At 41.0% G+C, this 15,100-nt stretch overlaps 1 protein-coding gene across 11 annotated transcripts in view; it reads left to right on the forward strand.

The window, feature by feature from the left end:
* Positions 1 to 15,100, forward strand: part of DOCK3 (dedicator of cytokinesis 3) — a 525,841-nt gene that overhangs the window by 473,376 nt on the left and 37,365 nt on the right. For 10 of the 11 annotated variants that reach the window (XM_041761983.1, XM_041761990.1, XM_041761984.1 and 7 more), the window contains 7 exons: positions 1,089 to 1,164; positions 1,690 to 1,790; positions 2,051 to 2,109; positions 4,274 to 4,422; positions 11,883 to 11,968; positions 14,336 to 14,362; positions 14,499 to 14,594. In XM_041761983.1, coding sequence (XP_041617917.1) covers positions 1,089 to 1,164; positions 1,690 to 1,790; positions 2,051 to 2,109; positions 4,274 to 4,422; positions 11,883 to 11,968; positions 14,336 to 14,362; positions 14,499 to 14,594 — 594 coding nt within the window. The remainder of the gene's footprint in view (positions 1 to 1,088; positions 1,165 to 1,689; positions 1,791 to 2,050; positions 2,110 to 4,273; positions 4,423 to 11,882; positions 11,969 to 14,335; positions 14,363 to 14,498; positions 14,595 to 15,100) is intronic. The other variant, XM_041761985.1, reaches the window with a different exon arrangement.

A 15,100-nucleotide genomic window follows, 5' to 3' on the forward strand; every position in this document is an offset into this window, starting at 1 on the left:
TGTCAACATTATGCAGAACGTAGTGATATTACTTATGTTGATTTGTTAGCAAGCTATCACCATGATCGTTCCACTTTGTACCTTTTATATAAAGGGCACTTTTTTCTTTTTTCAAAACTGCAAACACTTTATACAGAATGCAAGAATGGTTATAAACAAAGTTACATACATATTTTCTCAAATAGTGGATTTTCCATTTGACTCCCTCATTTCTTTTTTTTTTCCCCCTCTTGTTTCTATCTCTTAGCTCTCCTCAGCGCACTCAGGGCCCTGAGCCCATCCCACAGGAACAGCCTCTTCTTCCAAGGCTTTTACCCTTCAAATTTGTCACCTCCCCTGCCAGTAGACTAGGCTCTCTGTTTTTGCTTTGCCAGTATACTAGGCACTGTTTTTGCCTTGCCCCTCTTCTGCACCAAAGCCAGAGTGCTCAGTGTTCCTTTGCCAGGCACCCAAGGCAATCAAACCCTTCTCTGCCTGTCCCACTTCATTTCCTTTCTACTTGAACCTCGGCTCCAGCAAGCCAGCCTCCCATTGCTCCTTATATATACCCAGGTTAAAATTGAGGAACTGATATTCTAGACCAAAGACTGAAAACAAGTAACTTATAGATAAAAATAATACTATGTGACAACAATAGGGATTTAATCATTATAAGCCCTTATTATCAAGTAAAATAATAAAATTATACTCTAAGCCCTCTGGAAGTCCATAATATACATTCATTACCCAGAAGTCCTCAAAATACTAGAATCCCTCTTTGAACTAGAAGAGATCTTAAAGAACCAACGAATTCCTCCCATCCCCTCTTATAGGCAGGGAAACTGGGGCCCAGACAGAAGTTGTGCCAAAGCCAGATAATGGCAAAACCAGGCCTAGAACCCACTGATGTTCTATCCTGTACTGCCAACTATGGGGCATTTCTCCAAGATCAGTTTTCTGTGAGGTTCGTGCCATCTATCTCTTTATAGTCACATCTTATATGAGAGCAAGTTGTACTCAAGATGTTTACTCATAGGTCGTAGATGCTAAGTTATTGGACACTATTATTAGTCTTTTAACCCTGCCAATGCCTTGTTCCCTTACTGCAGTATTATCGTCACTACTGTCCAGTACCTGTCTTCTGCACTGCACAAGAATTTCACAGAGACAGACTTTGACTTTAAGGTAGGAGCTCCTGAAATCCATCACTATCTTTGTAATAACATTAGGATGCCAGAAAACAAGCTCACTATTTTTGTTTTGTTTTTACTAAAATAAAGATAAAACCATTCTATTTTGCTAACAATTCTTCAGGTTAGGAATTTCAGAAGGACTGCTAGGTGTCGGATGGGTGGCTACGAGCTGGGGCAAGCTGACTGATTTTTGCTTTATTAAAATGTTTGTAAAGTATTGAACCACTTCCAAGTTTGAGAGTGACTAGGATATAACCTAAGAGCCCCCCTGTTGGAGGTACTGGAAGCCAGACAACCAGGAGTAGGCTTTCTAGCCCAGAATCAACACTACTGGTTTCAAGGAGTCAAGAAAGAAAAAAAAAAAAGTTCTGTTTGCAAAGATACTTGAAAAGGAGAAAAAAAATCAAGATTTAAAATTGTGAAATGAATTTTCTGTTACATACATATATTTAGAATTTCTCTTTGCAAGGTTAAGGACTCAGGCTGTCACATGTTTTCTGTTTCTCTGTCTCTCTAGGTGTGGAATTCTTATTTTAGTCTGGCAGTTCTGTTCATAAATCAGCCAAGCCTGCAGCTAGAAATCATCACTTCAGCCAAGAGGAAGAAGATTCTAGATAAGTAAGACATATGTCTCTTCTTCACCTCCCTATCACATGCCCAGATGGGGTTATGTTTAAGTGAGAGGCTCCTCAGAAGTCCACAAGGTTCTCACTGGGTAGCTTCCCAGGGAGCCAAGTGTGAGAGTTCAGTTGACAGCCAAATGACTTAGTACTGGGTGGAAGCATTAGAAACAGAAGTGCTAGCCTTATTGTATTTTGTGGCCCTGCCTTCCTGAACTTTCTTCCACTGAAAGCTGGCTTCACTGTTACTATTTCCAGGTATGGGGACATGCGTGTGATGATGGCTTATGAACTGTTCAGCATGTGGCAGAATTTGGGTAGGTCTTTTCTCCCTATTTTTTCCTTCCACATATTGCATAGCCAAATAAAAAGTGACAAGACTAACAAATTCCCCCAGATTTATGAATACTAACTCAGACCCAAGAGACCTTTACGTATCTTTAATGTAACACCTCAGCTGGGTGGCATAGCACACATGCACAGAGCTCTTGGCAAAGAGAGTTAGGCCGAGAAGCAAGACCCCAGTAACACATATGCACACTCCTTTTTTTGAGAACTGAAGTCAAAAAGAGAAGAATATAAAGGCTCTTGGAGTTTTTCCCAGCTTAAGGACTCATGCTGGTAAGATCCTTTGTGCTATCCCACTCCAGATGTTGCAGGTTCAGAAGCATAGATCTTTTTTTAATTTTAATTCCAATATAGTTACCATACAGTGTTGTGTTAGTTTCAAGTATACAATATAGTGATTTTGCAATTCTATACATTACTCAGTGTTTATCATGATAGGTGTATAGAAGCATAGATATTGGAAATACTCAGCAAATGAGCAAGGGCAGCTATTCATTTTCATAAATATTGAAACACTTTTGGTGTCTCTGGTATTAAGACCATGCAGATCAGGTTTCTGCCACCAATTACATGAAGATTGCACACAAGAAGGGAATTGTAGCCCCTAGGTGAAATTGATTTTATCCCGCTTTCTTTTGGCAGTTTCTATTTGTAGCTTCTCTAATATCCAGTGCTTTTGATCTGAAATTGTCAGAGTGTTTGATAGAATCCTTGGATTGCCCCAGTGACTAGGAGAGCCATCCTTTGGTATATAGGCTTCTAAGTGGCCTCTCAGGATGCTAGAGAGGCCATTACACTTCCTAACTGTTACTCTTCAACTGAGATCATGATTCTGAGGCCTTAGGAATGATGGGCATAAAATTTTACTTTTCCATTAACCATCTCAATCACTAACCCTGGAAGCAGCAAACAAGGTATGAGGCATCCCTGCCAGTTAACACTAAGACTTCCCTCCATGAATGAAGATACGTTTAACGAAGGCTTTCCAGCCTCAGTATTCCTACATCCTTCATCCAGCATAGTCAAGGTATAGATTTTAATCCTCAACCTGACATTCATATTCCCAGGAACACAAGGTACGAACAAACCGTACCAAATACTGAGATTGGAATATGTAGAGTCAGCCTCAGGGCTAACATTTGCTCCTTATATAGGCTTTCACAATGGAGGAAATAAAAATAGATGCCAAGTTTGCCTGATAAAGCCATTCCTGCTTCATTTTGGGTTTTGGTGCAAATGGAATTTTCTGGTCCTCAAGAACTGATTTTACATTGGCTGGAGCAATCATTACAAGGCCCACAGTTTGTCTACTTTATAGTTTCTGAAGGACTGAAAGCAGAGCTCTTAGAAGATGTCTCATTCTGTTTCACCACTACTAGGAAGAGGAAAGTTCTGTCCCACAGTCCTCTGAACTAGCCTTGGCTTCTAGAAATACGCCTCAGATTACAGGCCAGTTACAGGGAAATCTGCATTACCCACTTCCTATGGAAAGACCTCATAAGAACATTGGAGGATATGCTGAGCTGGCCTGGGTAGATGTAGTGCTACCATCAAAAATGCAATGGGAAGACAAGGGGCAGGGATGGGGAGGATCACAGACAGTCCCTGAACTATTCTGTCCGATTAGGGCTGTGCAGGAGGCTCCTGCTAACTAAGGAGAAAACCTCTTGGGCATACATGAGCACAGGCAGTGAAGAGGCTCATGAACTTTAGGCCTATAGCTGCTAGACCAGAGGTAGAACCCCCAAGGATAGTGTTTAAGCAGAAATATATGGATTTTCCTTGCTAAATAAACCCTGAGGAGGACAATCTGAAACTATCATAGGGTTATTCAAAAATCCTTTTCTGTCTAATGTAATGAATTCTGTCCCTTGACCTCGGAATGATTTTCAGATAGTTTGCTGAGCCTTCCATGAATTCTTTGGAAAGGCAGTTTGTGCCTATTGAACATTTGTTTTAGCTGGGCTAGGCCAGTTTTACCTATGAATTCTCAGAAAGCCATAGGGGAGAGCTTGCTTTGTTCTCAGATGCTTCCAGGGCAGTTGAAAGTATATACTGTGGCCCTACTTGGGAAGCTTCTGTAGAAGGAGCAAAGAAAGCATAAACTAATATCTGTTGGGTTTTGTTATTCAGGTGAACATAAGATCCACTTTATTCCGGGAATGATTGGTCCTTTTCTGGGCGTGACACTGGTCCCACAGCCAGAAGTGCGGAATATCATGATTCCCATCTTTCATGACATGATGGACTGGGAGCAGAGGAAAAACGGCAACTTCAAGCAGGTAAGACAATGCCTGACAGTATTCTGGGTGCTCTCCTCTGCATGGACCCCTTCTGTCCAGGCAGATGATCCAAATGGCCAGGCCATGGTTCCAGTGGGAATGGGCCAGAGCTTGGCCATCTTGAATCCTATTCAGGGGTTTTCCCTTATTTGCTAGCCAGAATTGATTTATGGATTTTATTTATGAAGTTAGAGGTCAGAAAAGAATCAGAGGAAAGGAATGAGCATCATATGAAAGAAACTTTCTGTTCAAGGAGAGAATGGCTGAGACTGTAACCTCCCAGCTTCATTCAGGAGAGGGCCCTGGAAGCATGTTGTCCTTCCTCTCTGGTGCATGATCTGGGCATTTCTAAGACTAGAGCCGAGACCAGATGACTTCTCATGGCTCAGGGTAGCCCAGAATTACACAGACCCTTGCAGAGAGAGGTGGGTTCAGGAGGTGTAAGCCCTTAGCTTTTGACTAAGTAGCTTCAAGCTGTCCCTCTATGCAGACCTTCTGCTACCTCTAAGGTAAAGGAGATGCCCCTTCCTTTCTCTGTGTAGCTCTAGAAGATAGACCTAGAATCAGTAGGGATCGGTGTCAGGGAAAGTGATTTTATCTAATAAAAGAAATAACTTGCTAGTAACAGGAGCTGTCCAGTGTAAGCTGGCCTGCTTTAGGAGATGAGGAATTCTTTGCTGGTGATTCTCAAGCAGAAGTTCCCAGGAGGCCTCTAAGAAATTTCTGTATCAGATTGGGGACTGTACCAGTTCCCCACTAAGTTCCCTCCCAACCCTGTGACTCTTGAGTTAAAGCAGTGATCTTAAAGTGAGTGATTATAACAGTAAGAAACAGCAAACAATTTTTTTAATTCTTATTTATTTTTTTTTAAATTTTTTTTATTTTATTATTTATGATAGTCACAGAGAGAGAGAGAGAGAGAGAGAGAGGCAGAGACACAGGCAGAGGGAGAAGCAGGCTCCATGCACCGGGAGCCCGACGTGGGATTCGATCCCAGGTTTCCAGGATCGCGCCCTGGGCCAAAGGCAGGCGCCAAACCGCTGTGCCACCCAGGGATCCCCTCTTATTTATTTTTAAATTTACAAAGAATAAAACTTATTCTTTGTGATTCACAGTTCTCCAAGTTTTGGCAAACATATAGGCATGTAACCACCACCACAACCAAGATTTCCTAAATTCCTAAAAGTTCCATCTTGCTACCTTTTTGTAGTCAGACCTTCCCCCTGTCCTTAACCTATGGCAACCCTTGATCTGTTCTCCACCACTGTAGGTGGGCCTTTTCCAGAATCATGTGAGTGGAATCGTGTACCCTGTAGCCTTTTGAGACTGGTTTCTTTCACTCAGCATAATGCCATCAAGAGATTCATCCATGCTGTTGCACATGTCAGTTTTTCTATGGCTGAGTAGTATTCCATTGCAGTTTATTCACCATCTAAAAGACGTTTGCATTATTTCCACTTTTTGTTGATTACGAATAAAGCTGCTAAAAAACATTTCTTTACAGGTTTTTCTTTTTCTTTTTTTTTTTTTGAAGTTATATGAAAATTTTATATTCTTAGATTTTGCAGTTATACAAAACTCCTTTACTCACAGTCAGCATCATTGCATCCTTTTTTTTTTTTACCATTTTACCTTTATTTTTTTATTTATTTATTTTTTAATTAATTTTTATTGGTGTTCAATTTACCAACATACAGAAAAACACCCAGTGCTCAACAGGTTTTTATATAAATATAAACTTTCATTTTTCTTAGGTAGATATCTAGGAATAGGATTGTTGGATGTTGTGGTAAATATATGTTTAATTTTATGAAGTGCTATCAAATTTTATTCCGAAGTGGCTATACCATTTCCCAACAACATTGTATGAGAGTTCTAATTGATCAATATGCTCACCATAATTCAGTATTATCTCTTTGCATGTTTATTTTAGCCATTCTTTTTTAAAGATGTATGTGTTTATTTTAGAGAGAGTGTGTGTATGTGAGTGGAGGGAGGGGCAAAGGGAGAGGGAAAGAGAAAGAATCCTCAAGCAGACTCTCTGCTGAGTGCAGAGCCCGATAGAGGGCTCGATCCCAGGACCCTGAGATCATAACCCTAGCTGAAACCAAGAGTCAGACGCTTAACCAACTGAGCCACCCAGGTGCCCCTATTTTAGCCATTCTAATAGGTATATAGATGTATATCATGGTGGTTTAATTTCCATTTATTTAATGATTAACGATGTTGAGCATCTTTTAATATTTTTGTTTACCATATTTATACTTTCTTTGGTGAAATTATTATGCAAAACTTGTGTTCATTTTTAATTGGGTTATATGTTTTCTTATTGTTGAATTTTGGGAGTTCTTTATGTAACCTGGGTGTCAGTCTTTTGTTGAATATATGTTTTACAAATATTTCCTCCCAGTCTTTAGCTTGTCTTCTCATTTACAACAAACAGTGTCTTTCATAGAACAAAATTTTTTAATTCTTATGCAGTCCAGTTTATCAGTGATTTTCTTCTATAGATCATGCTTTTGGAATCATATCTGAGAACCCTTTGCCTAACCCAGGACCACAAATTTTTTTCTCCTGTGTTTCTTCTAGAGGTTATATAATTTTATATCTAGATCTATTACCTATTTTGAAGTAACATTTGTATAAGATGTGAAGTAGGGATCAAGACTCTTTTTTTTTTCCTTTTTCCACTTGGATGTCCAATACCTTTTATTGAAAGAAAAGACTGTCAAAAATCAGTTGACCGTATGTGTGCAGTTCTCTTTCTGGACTTACTAGTCCATTGGTCTGTGTCTTATCTTTTACCATAACCACACTCTCTTGGTTATGGTAGCTTTATAGTTAGTCTTAAAATGAAGTGGTGTAAATCCTCCAAGTTCGTTCTTTTTTTTTTTTTTTCCAATGTTTTCTTAGCTATTCTAGTTCCTTTAGCTATAAGTCTCAGAATTAGCATGTCAACATCTGCAGAACTTCTTGCTGGGATTTTGATTGAGAGTACATTGTAATCTATAGATCACATTGGAAAGAATTTCTGTCTTAGTAATACTTAATACTTCTAGTCCATGAAGGCAATGTATCTCTATTTTTTTAGATATTCTTTTATTTTTTTCATTAATGTTTTATAGTTTCTGTATACATATCTTATACATGTTGTTAGATTTATATGTATTTCCTATTTTTGGTGTTACTATAAATTATTCTGATTTTTAAATTTTATTTTTCAGTTTGTTGCTAGTACATAGAAATGCAGTTGTTTTATATATTAATATTATTTCCTGCACCTTTGCTAAACTCACTTCTACTTCCAGAAGGTTTTTGGAAATTCTTTGGGATTTTCTATTAGATAATCATGTCACCTTCAAACAGAGACAGTTTTGTTTCTTCCTTTCTAATCTGTATGTTTCTTATTTTCTCTTCTTATATTTTCTTTTAGAGAGAGAATGTGTGCAGGTGCAAATGGAGGTGTAAGGGTAGAAGGAGAGGGAGAGAGGGAATGTTATACAGGCTCCACACCCAGTGCAGAGCCTGATGCAAGGCTTGATCTCACAGCCCTGAGATCATGACCTAAGCTGAAATCAAGAGTCAGACACTTAATCGAATGATCTGTTCGATCCTCCTCCTCCTCCTCCTATCTGTTAACTATTCCCTTACTTCTTCCCAGGCACCCCTTATTCTGGGGAAATAATAACTTCAAACAAAAAAAACTGTTGCTTTTCTGTGTTGTCACAGCCTTCTAATTGTGCAAAATTCACAACTGCCTGATGAGAGAACCTAGTTACCAAGAAGTAGATGGCATTGCAGAGCTGCACCATGGATCATCTGAGTCTGTTAAAAGAGGGGCTAGGCTGCATTCCTCCATTACTACTCCTGAATAAAGAAGGTTAGCTTTGTAGAAGACTAAGTTGGAACTCCTTTGTCTCACACTTTAAGACTCAGCTGTTAAGCTGTGTTCTTTCACTCATTAAGACTGTTGTGGAGTGTCTGAGTGGTTTAGTAGTTAGGAGTCCAACTCTTGATTTCAGTTCATGATCTCAGGGTTGTGAGACCAAGCCCCATGTTGGGCTACATTCTGGGCATGGAGCCTGCTTAAGATTCTCTCTCTTCCTCTCCCTCTGGCCTCGCCCTCCCCCGAAAAAGACTGTTTTAAATAATTGATATCTAGCAAGCCATGTAAACCTTGTTGTCCCTGGTTAGAAAAATCCTGCTGCTGCTTCCCTATCAAATATTTTAACAGAGTGGTCTACTCTTTGCATCCCCCTTTTTCTGCTTCTGACCCTCCTCCTATCTGTTCAGTGTAGTGTATATTATGTACCCACTTCTGTTGAAGCTGCTGTCTTCAAGATCACCCATTACCTTCTAATCATCAATTTTCAGTGACTTTTTTGTCTTGATTCCAATTTTGCTTTCCACAGTTTTGGCTCTGTTAACTATTCCCTTACTTCTTCCCACCTACTAAAAATATTTCTTTTACTTATAAAACCAATAGTTATTTAATGTAGAAAAATTTAAATTATAAATAAGCTATAATGAAAAAATTTAATCCATAATCCTACTAATTAGTAACTTGGGTAGTGGGGTGTGGTATGTCTTTTTTAGACATTTTCCATACATTGAGGTTTTGAAGTTAAAAAAAAAGTGTATTTTGTTTCAGGGACCATTGTGTCTTTTGAGTTTTCATCTCCCTTTTAGTAGTACTTTGTCATCACTGTCTGTTCCAGTCGGTTAATGCTTCTTGGTACTGCAATGTCAGTTTAGAGGCCACAGAATATTCCTTTGCATGGCTTAGATCACAGTGTTTTTAGTTAGGCTCCTAGTTTTAGAAACTCAGGTTCATTCCAGATTTTTGTTGTTAATATTGCAAAAAACATATCCATTCCTAATTCCTCTCTTAGGTAAACTCACCTGTAATCACTGGATCAAAGAGCAAAAAGCCTTCCTTAAGTTTTTACAACACTACTTTTCAAAATTCTGCTGTCCATTGATGTCTCAGACTGCAGGCCACCCTCTCTGTGCACTGTCCCAAGCGCTGATCATGCTGAGCTGTGTCAGCTGTTGTCCCTCCCTCCTCTACCAGATGATGAGCTAGCTATTGGGGAACAGGGCTATTTCTTGTGCTTTTATTCCTTAGAACTCAACATAGTACCTGAGACATGCTAGATTCATGGAGATGAAAATCCAAATTAACATTCACTGAACACTTCCAAGAGCTAGGGCACAGGAATACCAAAGAGGACTGTTAACCTCTGTTACTGCTTCAAAAGCAAGGAACATAGGCTGAAAGAGGAAATATCTTGCTCGGAAGTAGGCGGCTGGTTGTCACAGGACAGATGTTGTTGAATGAATGAATAACAAGGTGTCACTTGTCACTCTAGGAATCCTGGTTCCATAGAATAAAAGTAATTCTGCAAACCTTAAATTGTCAGTATTGCCAATTATGACATGATATATTTGAAGAACTTAGCATTTCATTTGACTTAAAGACATTGGTTTTGCATACATTGATCTGCAGCCTTCCCTATTTTGGATTTCTCAGTTTCTCCTAAAACTTCTTCCTTTATCCAGACTGCAGAGGTTGATGATGTAATGTCCCCACAGCCTTCTATCACCAGCTCCTTTGCCTAACACAGAAGTTCTAACACTTGAATAGGTATCAGAACTACCCTGGAAGGCTTGTTTGAAACAGGGTGCATCTCCCCTTCTCAAGTTTCTGATCCATTGGGAGCCTAAGAATTTGCATTTTTTTAAGATTTATTTATTCATTTGAGAGAAGGAACACACCTGCAGGCACGTAAGTGGGGGTAGGAGTAAAGAGCAAGGGAAAGAGAATCTTAAGCAGGCTCCCTGCTGAGCCTGGAGCCCAATGCAGGGCTCAGTCTTATGGCCCTGAAATCATGACCTGAGCCAAAATCAAGAGTTGGATGCATAACCAACTGAGCCACTCAGGCACCCTGAAAATTTGCACTTCTATAACATCTCTGATGACTGATAATGCTGGCCCAGAGACCCATTTTGAGAACTCCAGGGAACTGCTGCACCCATGTGTGCACTGTTTTACTCTCTGCTGCTCCAGGTCCCCTCCCCACCTTTGCCCTGTTCTGGAAAATACAGTCTTCCTGTATGGCATGTGTTAAGAGAGATCCCTTGTTATAAACAGACCCTTCTTCCCCTAGGAGGCTTGTAGCCGGATGATTGACCCAGTAAGACAAGACAAGATTTGAACCAAGGAGATACCTTGGCCTCTGGGCTTGGCTCTTTCTGACTTTGTATCACTCCAGGCAAGTCCTTGCTGAAGGCTCTTCTCCATACAAAAAAGGATGGATGGCATTGATCCCTAAGGGACCCCTGGTCTCAGATTTTCTATTTTCTCTGAAATGTATATTCAAGCAGCTGACTCACCAGGCCAAACATAAATGTATGAGAGTCCATCCTGGCCACATAGCAGACCCACTATAACAGGACTGTATTTCTTCATCCATTTTCATTTTCTGCTGAAGGGATTTCAGAAGCCATAATTGCTTTTGATGAATTTCCTAATTCAATTATTTTTTTATTACTTCATTGCCTTAGGACTCTTTGGCCCTATGTGAAGTGAGAAAATGCTTCTGTTATAGCTCATCATTAAAAGCAGCCATGCCATTTTTGTTTATATGAACTATCTGTATAAATAATACCACAATACCACATTTTAAAGGCTAATGAGGGGTTTTAAAGATTTTTATCTCACACCACTTACAACTAATTTCCCACCTCAGAGTAAATCCAGGGAGGCTTATTAGAAAAGAGGCTGAGCACTGCTGAATGCCTTGCAGATCAGTGAGGTGGGACCAAGTGCAGTCTTGCTCCCTGCAGTTTAGGAATTCAATAACAAATGCAGAGGCCCCAGTGATGAGACAGCAGCAGCAGCTCCAAGGGCTTTTAGGTCCTAGGACAAACAGTGGAGCTTTGTATCCTGAAGGAGAATCTCTGAATGAAGCACTCATCTTTGGCTCACCTCAGAATCATATCAGCCATTACAGTGAGGACTAGCTCTGCAGCAAGCTTCCTTTCTGACTGGCTGACTAGAGGGGAAAATTCTAACCAAATACATTTTACTTACACAAATTTTTCAGAATGAGCATTTTTAAAGAAAGATGAATACTTGATAAAGGCCTCTTTTGGATCCAAAATACTTTTCTTTCCAGGGAATCCTTGCCTTTTGTCCCTAGACTGGGAAAAGAGTATCTGAGGTGTGTAAGTTCCAACTTTTATTTAAACCACTGGAGTGGGAGGCCTATCTAATCGGGGGAGACAGGGTGGTTTCTTGGGTGCCGTAGATGAGATCCTGCCTTCCCTAGGATTTATTTGGTACAAGGAAAAAATCAGGAAGGAGTTCCCCACCATCCTCACCTGTGGTAGGACCTGGATTTCCCATCCTTCCTCTGAAGTCAGCATAGGTTTACAAAGTCTCTGCTTCCCTCTAGGTGGAGGCCGAGCTGATTGACAAACTGGACAGCATGGTGTCAGAAGGAAAAGGCGACGAGAGCTACAGGGAGCTCTTCGGCCTGCTGTAAGCTGTTTCAGCCCATGGCACCCTACACTGGGGGAGGGGGTGAAGTAGGCTGATAAAGGGTAGTGCACCCCAAGCTTCAGAGGGTAGGTATCAGGAGAGACCTGGGCTGTTCCTAGTCAACAGGAAGGTGGCATTTAGGCAGCAAGCTCTCTCAGGCATTGCCATAGTTGACTAAAGAGGTAGAGATGGGCAATAACTCCGAGCTCTTATATTTGCTGATAGGAAAAGGATCATCATATGTCTTCATAGCATGCACTGTATCCAGCTGGGCAAACAGCCCATGGAGACTCAGTGAGGGCTCAGTGCTGGCATTTCTAAGAGGAAAAAAGTTAAGTCCCTGGTTTGTAACATGATATAATTAGCTTGAAAAAAAACATTACCATGGATATTGTGACTTTAACACGTTGTACCCACTCTCCAGGCCAGCTTCCCTGTTTGTGAAACGAGGTTGTACTGAATTATGTCAAGGGTTCTCCCAAGTCCACCATTCATAGCTTCTGTCTTGAACTGATGGAGGCCAAGAGACCTTATAGGAATTGCCATAGGGCTAAGTCCAAAAGAGGGACTCCGGGGAGCCATGGTCCTCCTAGATAGTGATGTTGGACACTTTATCTTCCTAAAAAACAAAATCATAAGACTCTTTCAGCTCTAAAGTCCCCTCACATCTTACTCATTATTTCCAGCTTTAATATTTTGTTTTAGTGCCATTTTAAAGATAAGCCTGTAACATATTTTTCCAATAATAATACTGTACATTTGCTTAGAACCTTACAGTGTACAGAATATGTTGACATTTCTTGCTTGATCCTCACAACACACCTGTGAAGTGGTCAGAGCAAAAATTACCCTGATGAGGTGATAAAACTGAGATCCAGAAAGTAAGTAGATCAAGAAAGTAAGTGTTAGCAGGCCTTCAGTTGAATGACCAGTGAGAAGCAGCTCTGTGAGGGAAGACTCAGATCTTCTAATTTGGACAGCAGGAAATCTTTCTGCTAAATCCTGCCCACTTTGTTCTTGGATGAGTCACACAATAAATTTGAATTTATTTGAAATTTAAATAATTATCATTCATGAAAATTAATCCATATTATAGTATTTTTCTTTTAGCTGAATATGTTTCTAATTATGGAAATAATGCAGAAAAATCTCTTCCTAAGTCACTAGCAGATGATTTTACTACAGAGGAAAAAAGCACACAAATAACTTGTAGTTACTGATTACCTGACCAAATAGTATTTCATAAACTCTTCTAAGTCGTGTCTGAGGATAAAAAGCTGCTGAGAGCCATGGAACAGCATTTCCCAATTTGTGTTTAGGGGAAGATGCTGGGAAAAAAAATATGTGGATCATGGGCTAATCAGTTCAGAAAAAGATTCAATTAGACAAAATTGAACAGTCCTCTGTATTTTAGGATTTCTCAAAGCCTACAACACAAAGAAATATGTGAAATACCTCCAAAAGGTGTGTGACTAGCATTTCCCAGGCTTCTTTGTTCACAGAATTCCTTTCTCAGTCCTCCAAGACAGAAGAGCTCTGTAGTTTGAGAAATACTGACAGCGGCTTCATCCACACAGCTTAGAGGCCAGAGCAATGGTTCTGCCTTCTCTCTAGAGTAATATGGGTCACATAGGAAAGCTTCACTTTCCCAAAAGCTTCGGCTAAAGCCACACACTGTGTGGGGAAGACCATCACCATCATGGCAGCATTAACAGCAGCCAGGCTGGACCTCTATCTGAACCTGCCATTCCAGGTGACTTTTCATGATTTTTAGGGAGTGAGAGACAGTGTGGAAAAGAATCAGGAAAGAGACCTGGACCTGGGCTTATCACTGGAGCAAGCAGAGAGTCCAGGTCATCATCCGCTAGGAGAGATATGTAAGAAGGCAGAGAAGCCAGAGGCTGCCCTGAGGTACCAGGAACATGGGCTGGCAGATGAGAAAAGGACCTGGGCATTTAGCTCTTGGCTCTGGTACATTTCACAGGAAAGCATCCCTGGACAGTGGAGATGACTAGATATAGCTCCTGGAGCTACCTCACTACTCTTCATACTGGACCCTCAAGAGTAGTCGGAACCTTTTTCTTGGTTTATGGGAAAAGATAAGTTTGTATGTTTGCCAAGGATGCCTCTTGAGCAGTGATAGAGGTAGACAGCCAACAACAAAGCCAGATCCATCCTCAGTGGGCTCTCGCTCAGCTGCTATTTCACCTCAAACCTCACAGTGACACTAAAGGGCTGGGGCTTTAAAACACCTTCCTCAGTTCATTGGCATCCTTAGGAACTTATACAGGAAAATGGAAAAATATGCTCATCTGTTCCTGCCAGTTCAGTAATCACCTTGTCTTTGCTTTCTGCTGCATGGAGTAGAACCCAGCTGTTTGGGCCCTACCCCAGGTAAGACTGCAGTGTGGTAAGTCTGCTGTCTCCAGATCCATCACAGGCCCCATGGGCTCCGGGACCTCACTCTGGTGCCCAGGGAAGGCTCATGAATTGTATGTTGTGTTTGTTTCCCCTACCCTCCTACCAATAGCCTGCTGGAGAAGGTTGAACAGGAAACATGGCGTGAAACCGGCATTTCCTTTGTGACCTCAGTAACCCGCCTCATGGAACGTCTGCTTGACTACAGGTATCTTCTCAGGCATCTACCTACCTGACCTCTTCTCTGATCAGGATATTTTCCTCAGCAAGGACATCCCCTGACCTTAAAATTGAGCCCATGTAGCCCTCAGAACCATGTTCTTGTTTTCAGTGCCATCACTAGTCATTAGGAATCTACTGATGGGCAGGAAAGAGAGGGAAAGAGGCTTCTCCCACAAGTAGGCCAGGGCTTCCTGGGATTCCCCCATAATATGTGCCACCGGGGGGTATCCCAGGGACATGCCACCAACTGGCTTTCCATCCAGAAAAGGCTCAGAGGAATGGGCACAGCTTAGCAATGCAGGAAACAACTGTAGGCCTTTGTGCAGATGTTCCTGAGGGCTATATGGCAGATGGGTAGGGAAATGTCACCTAGTGCAGAAGTGTGACCTCATAGGACTTCCAGTTGGTTTTTCCAGGGACTGGAGACCCTACTTTTCCATGCCTCTATTCTTTGCCTAAAGTCTATTTATTTCTATTCCTCGGTCCTGGCCA

The sequence above is a fragment of the Vulpes lagopus genome, chromosome 7 (genome assembly GCF_018345385.1).
Source record: "Vulpes lagopus strain Blue_001 chromosome 7, ASM1834538v1, whole genome shotgun sequence".
Lineage (NCBI taxonomy): Eukaryota > Metazoa > Chordata > Mammalia > Carnivora > Canidae > Vulpes > Vulpes lagopus.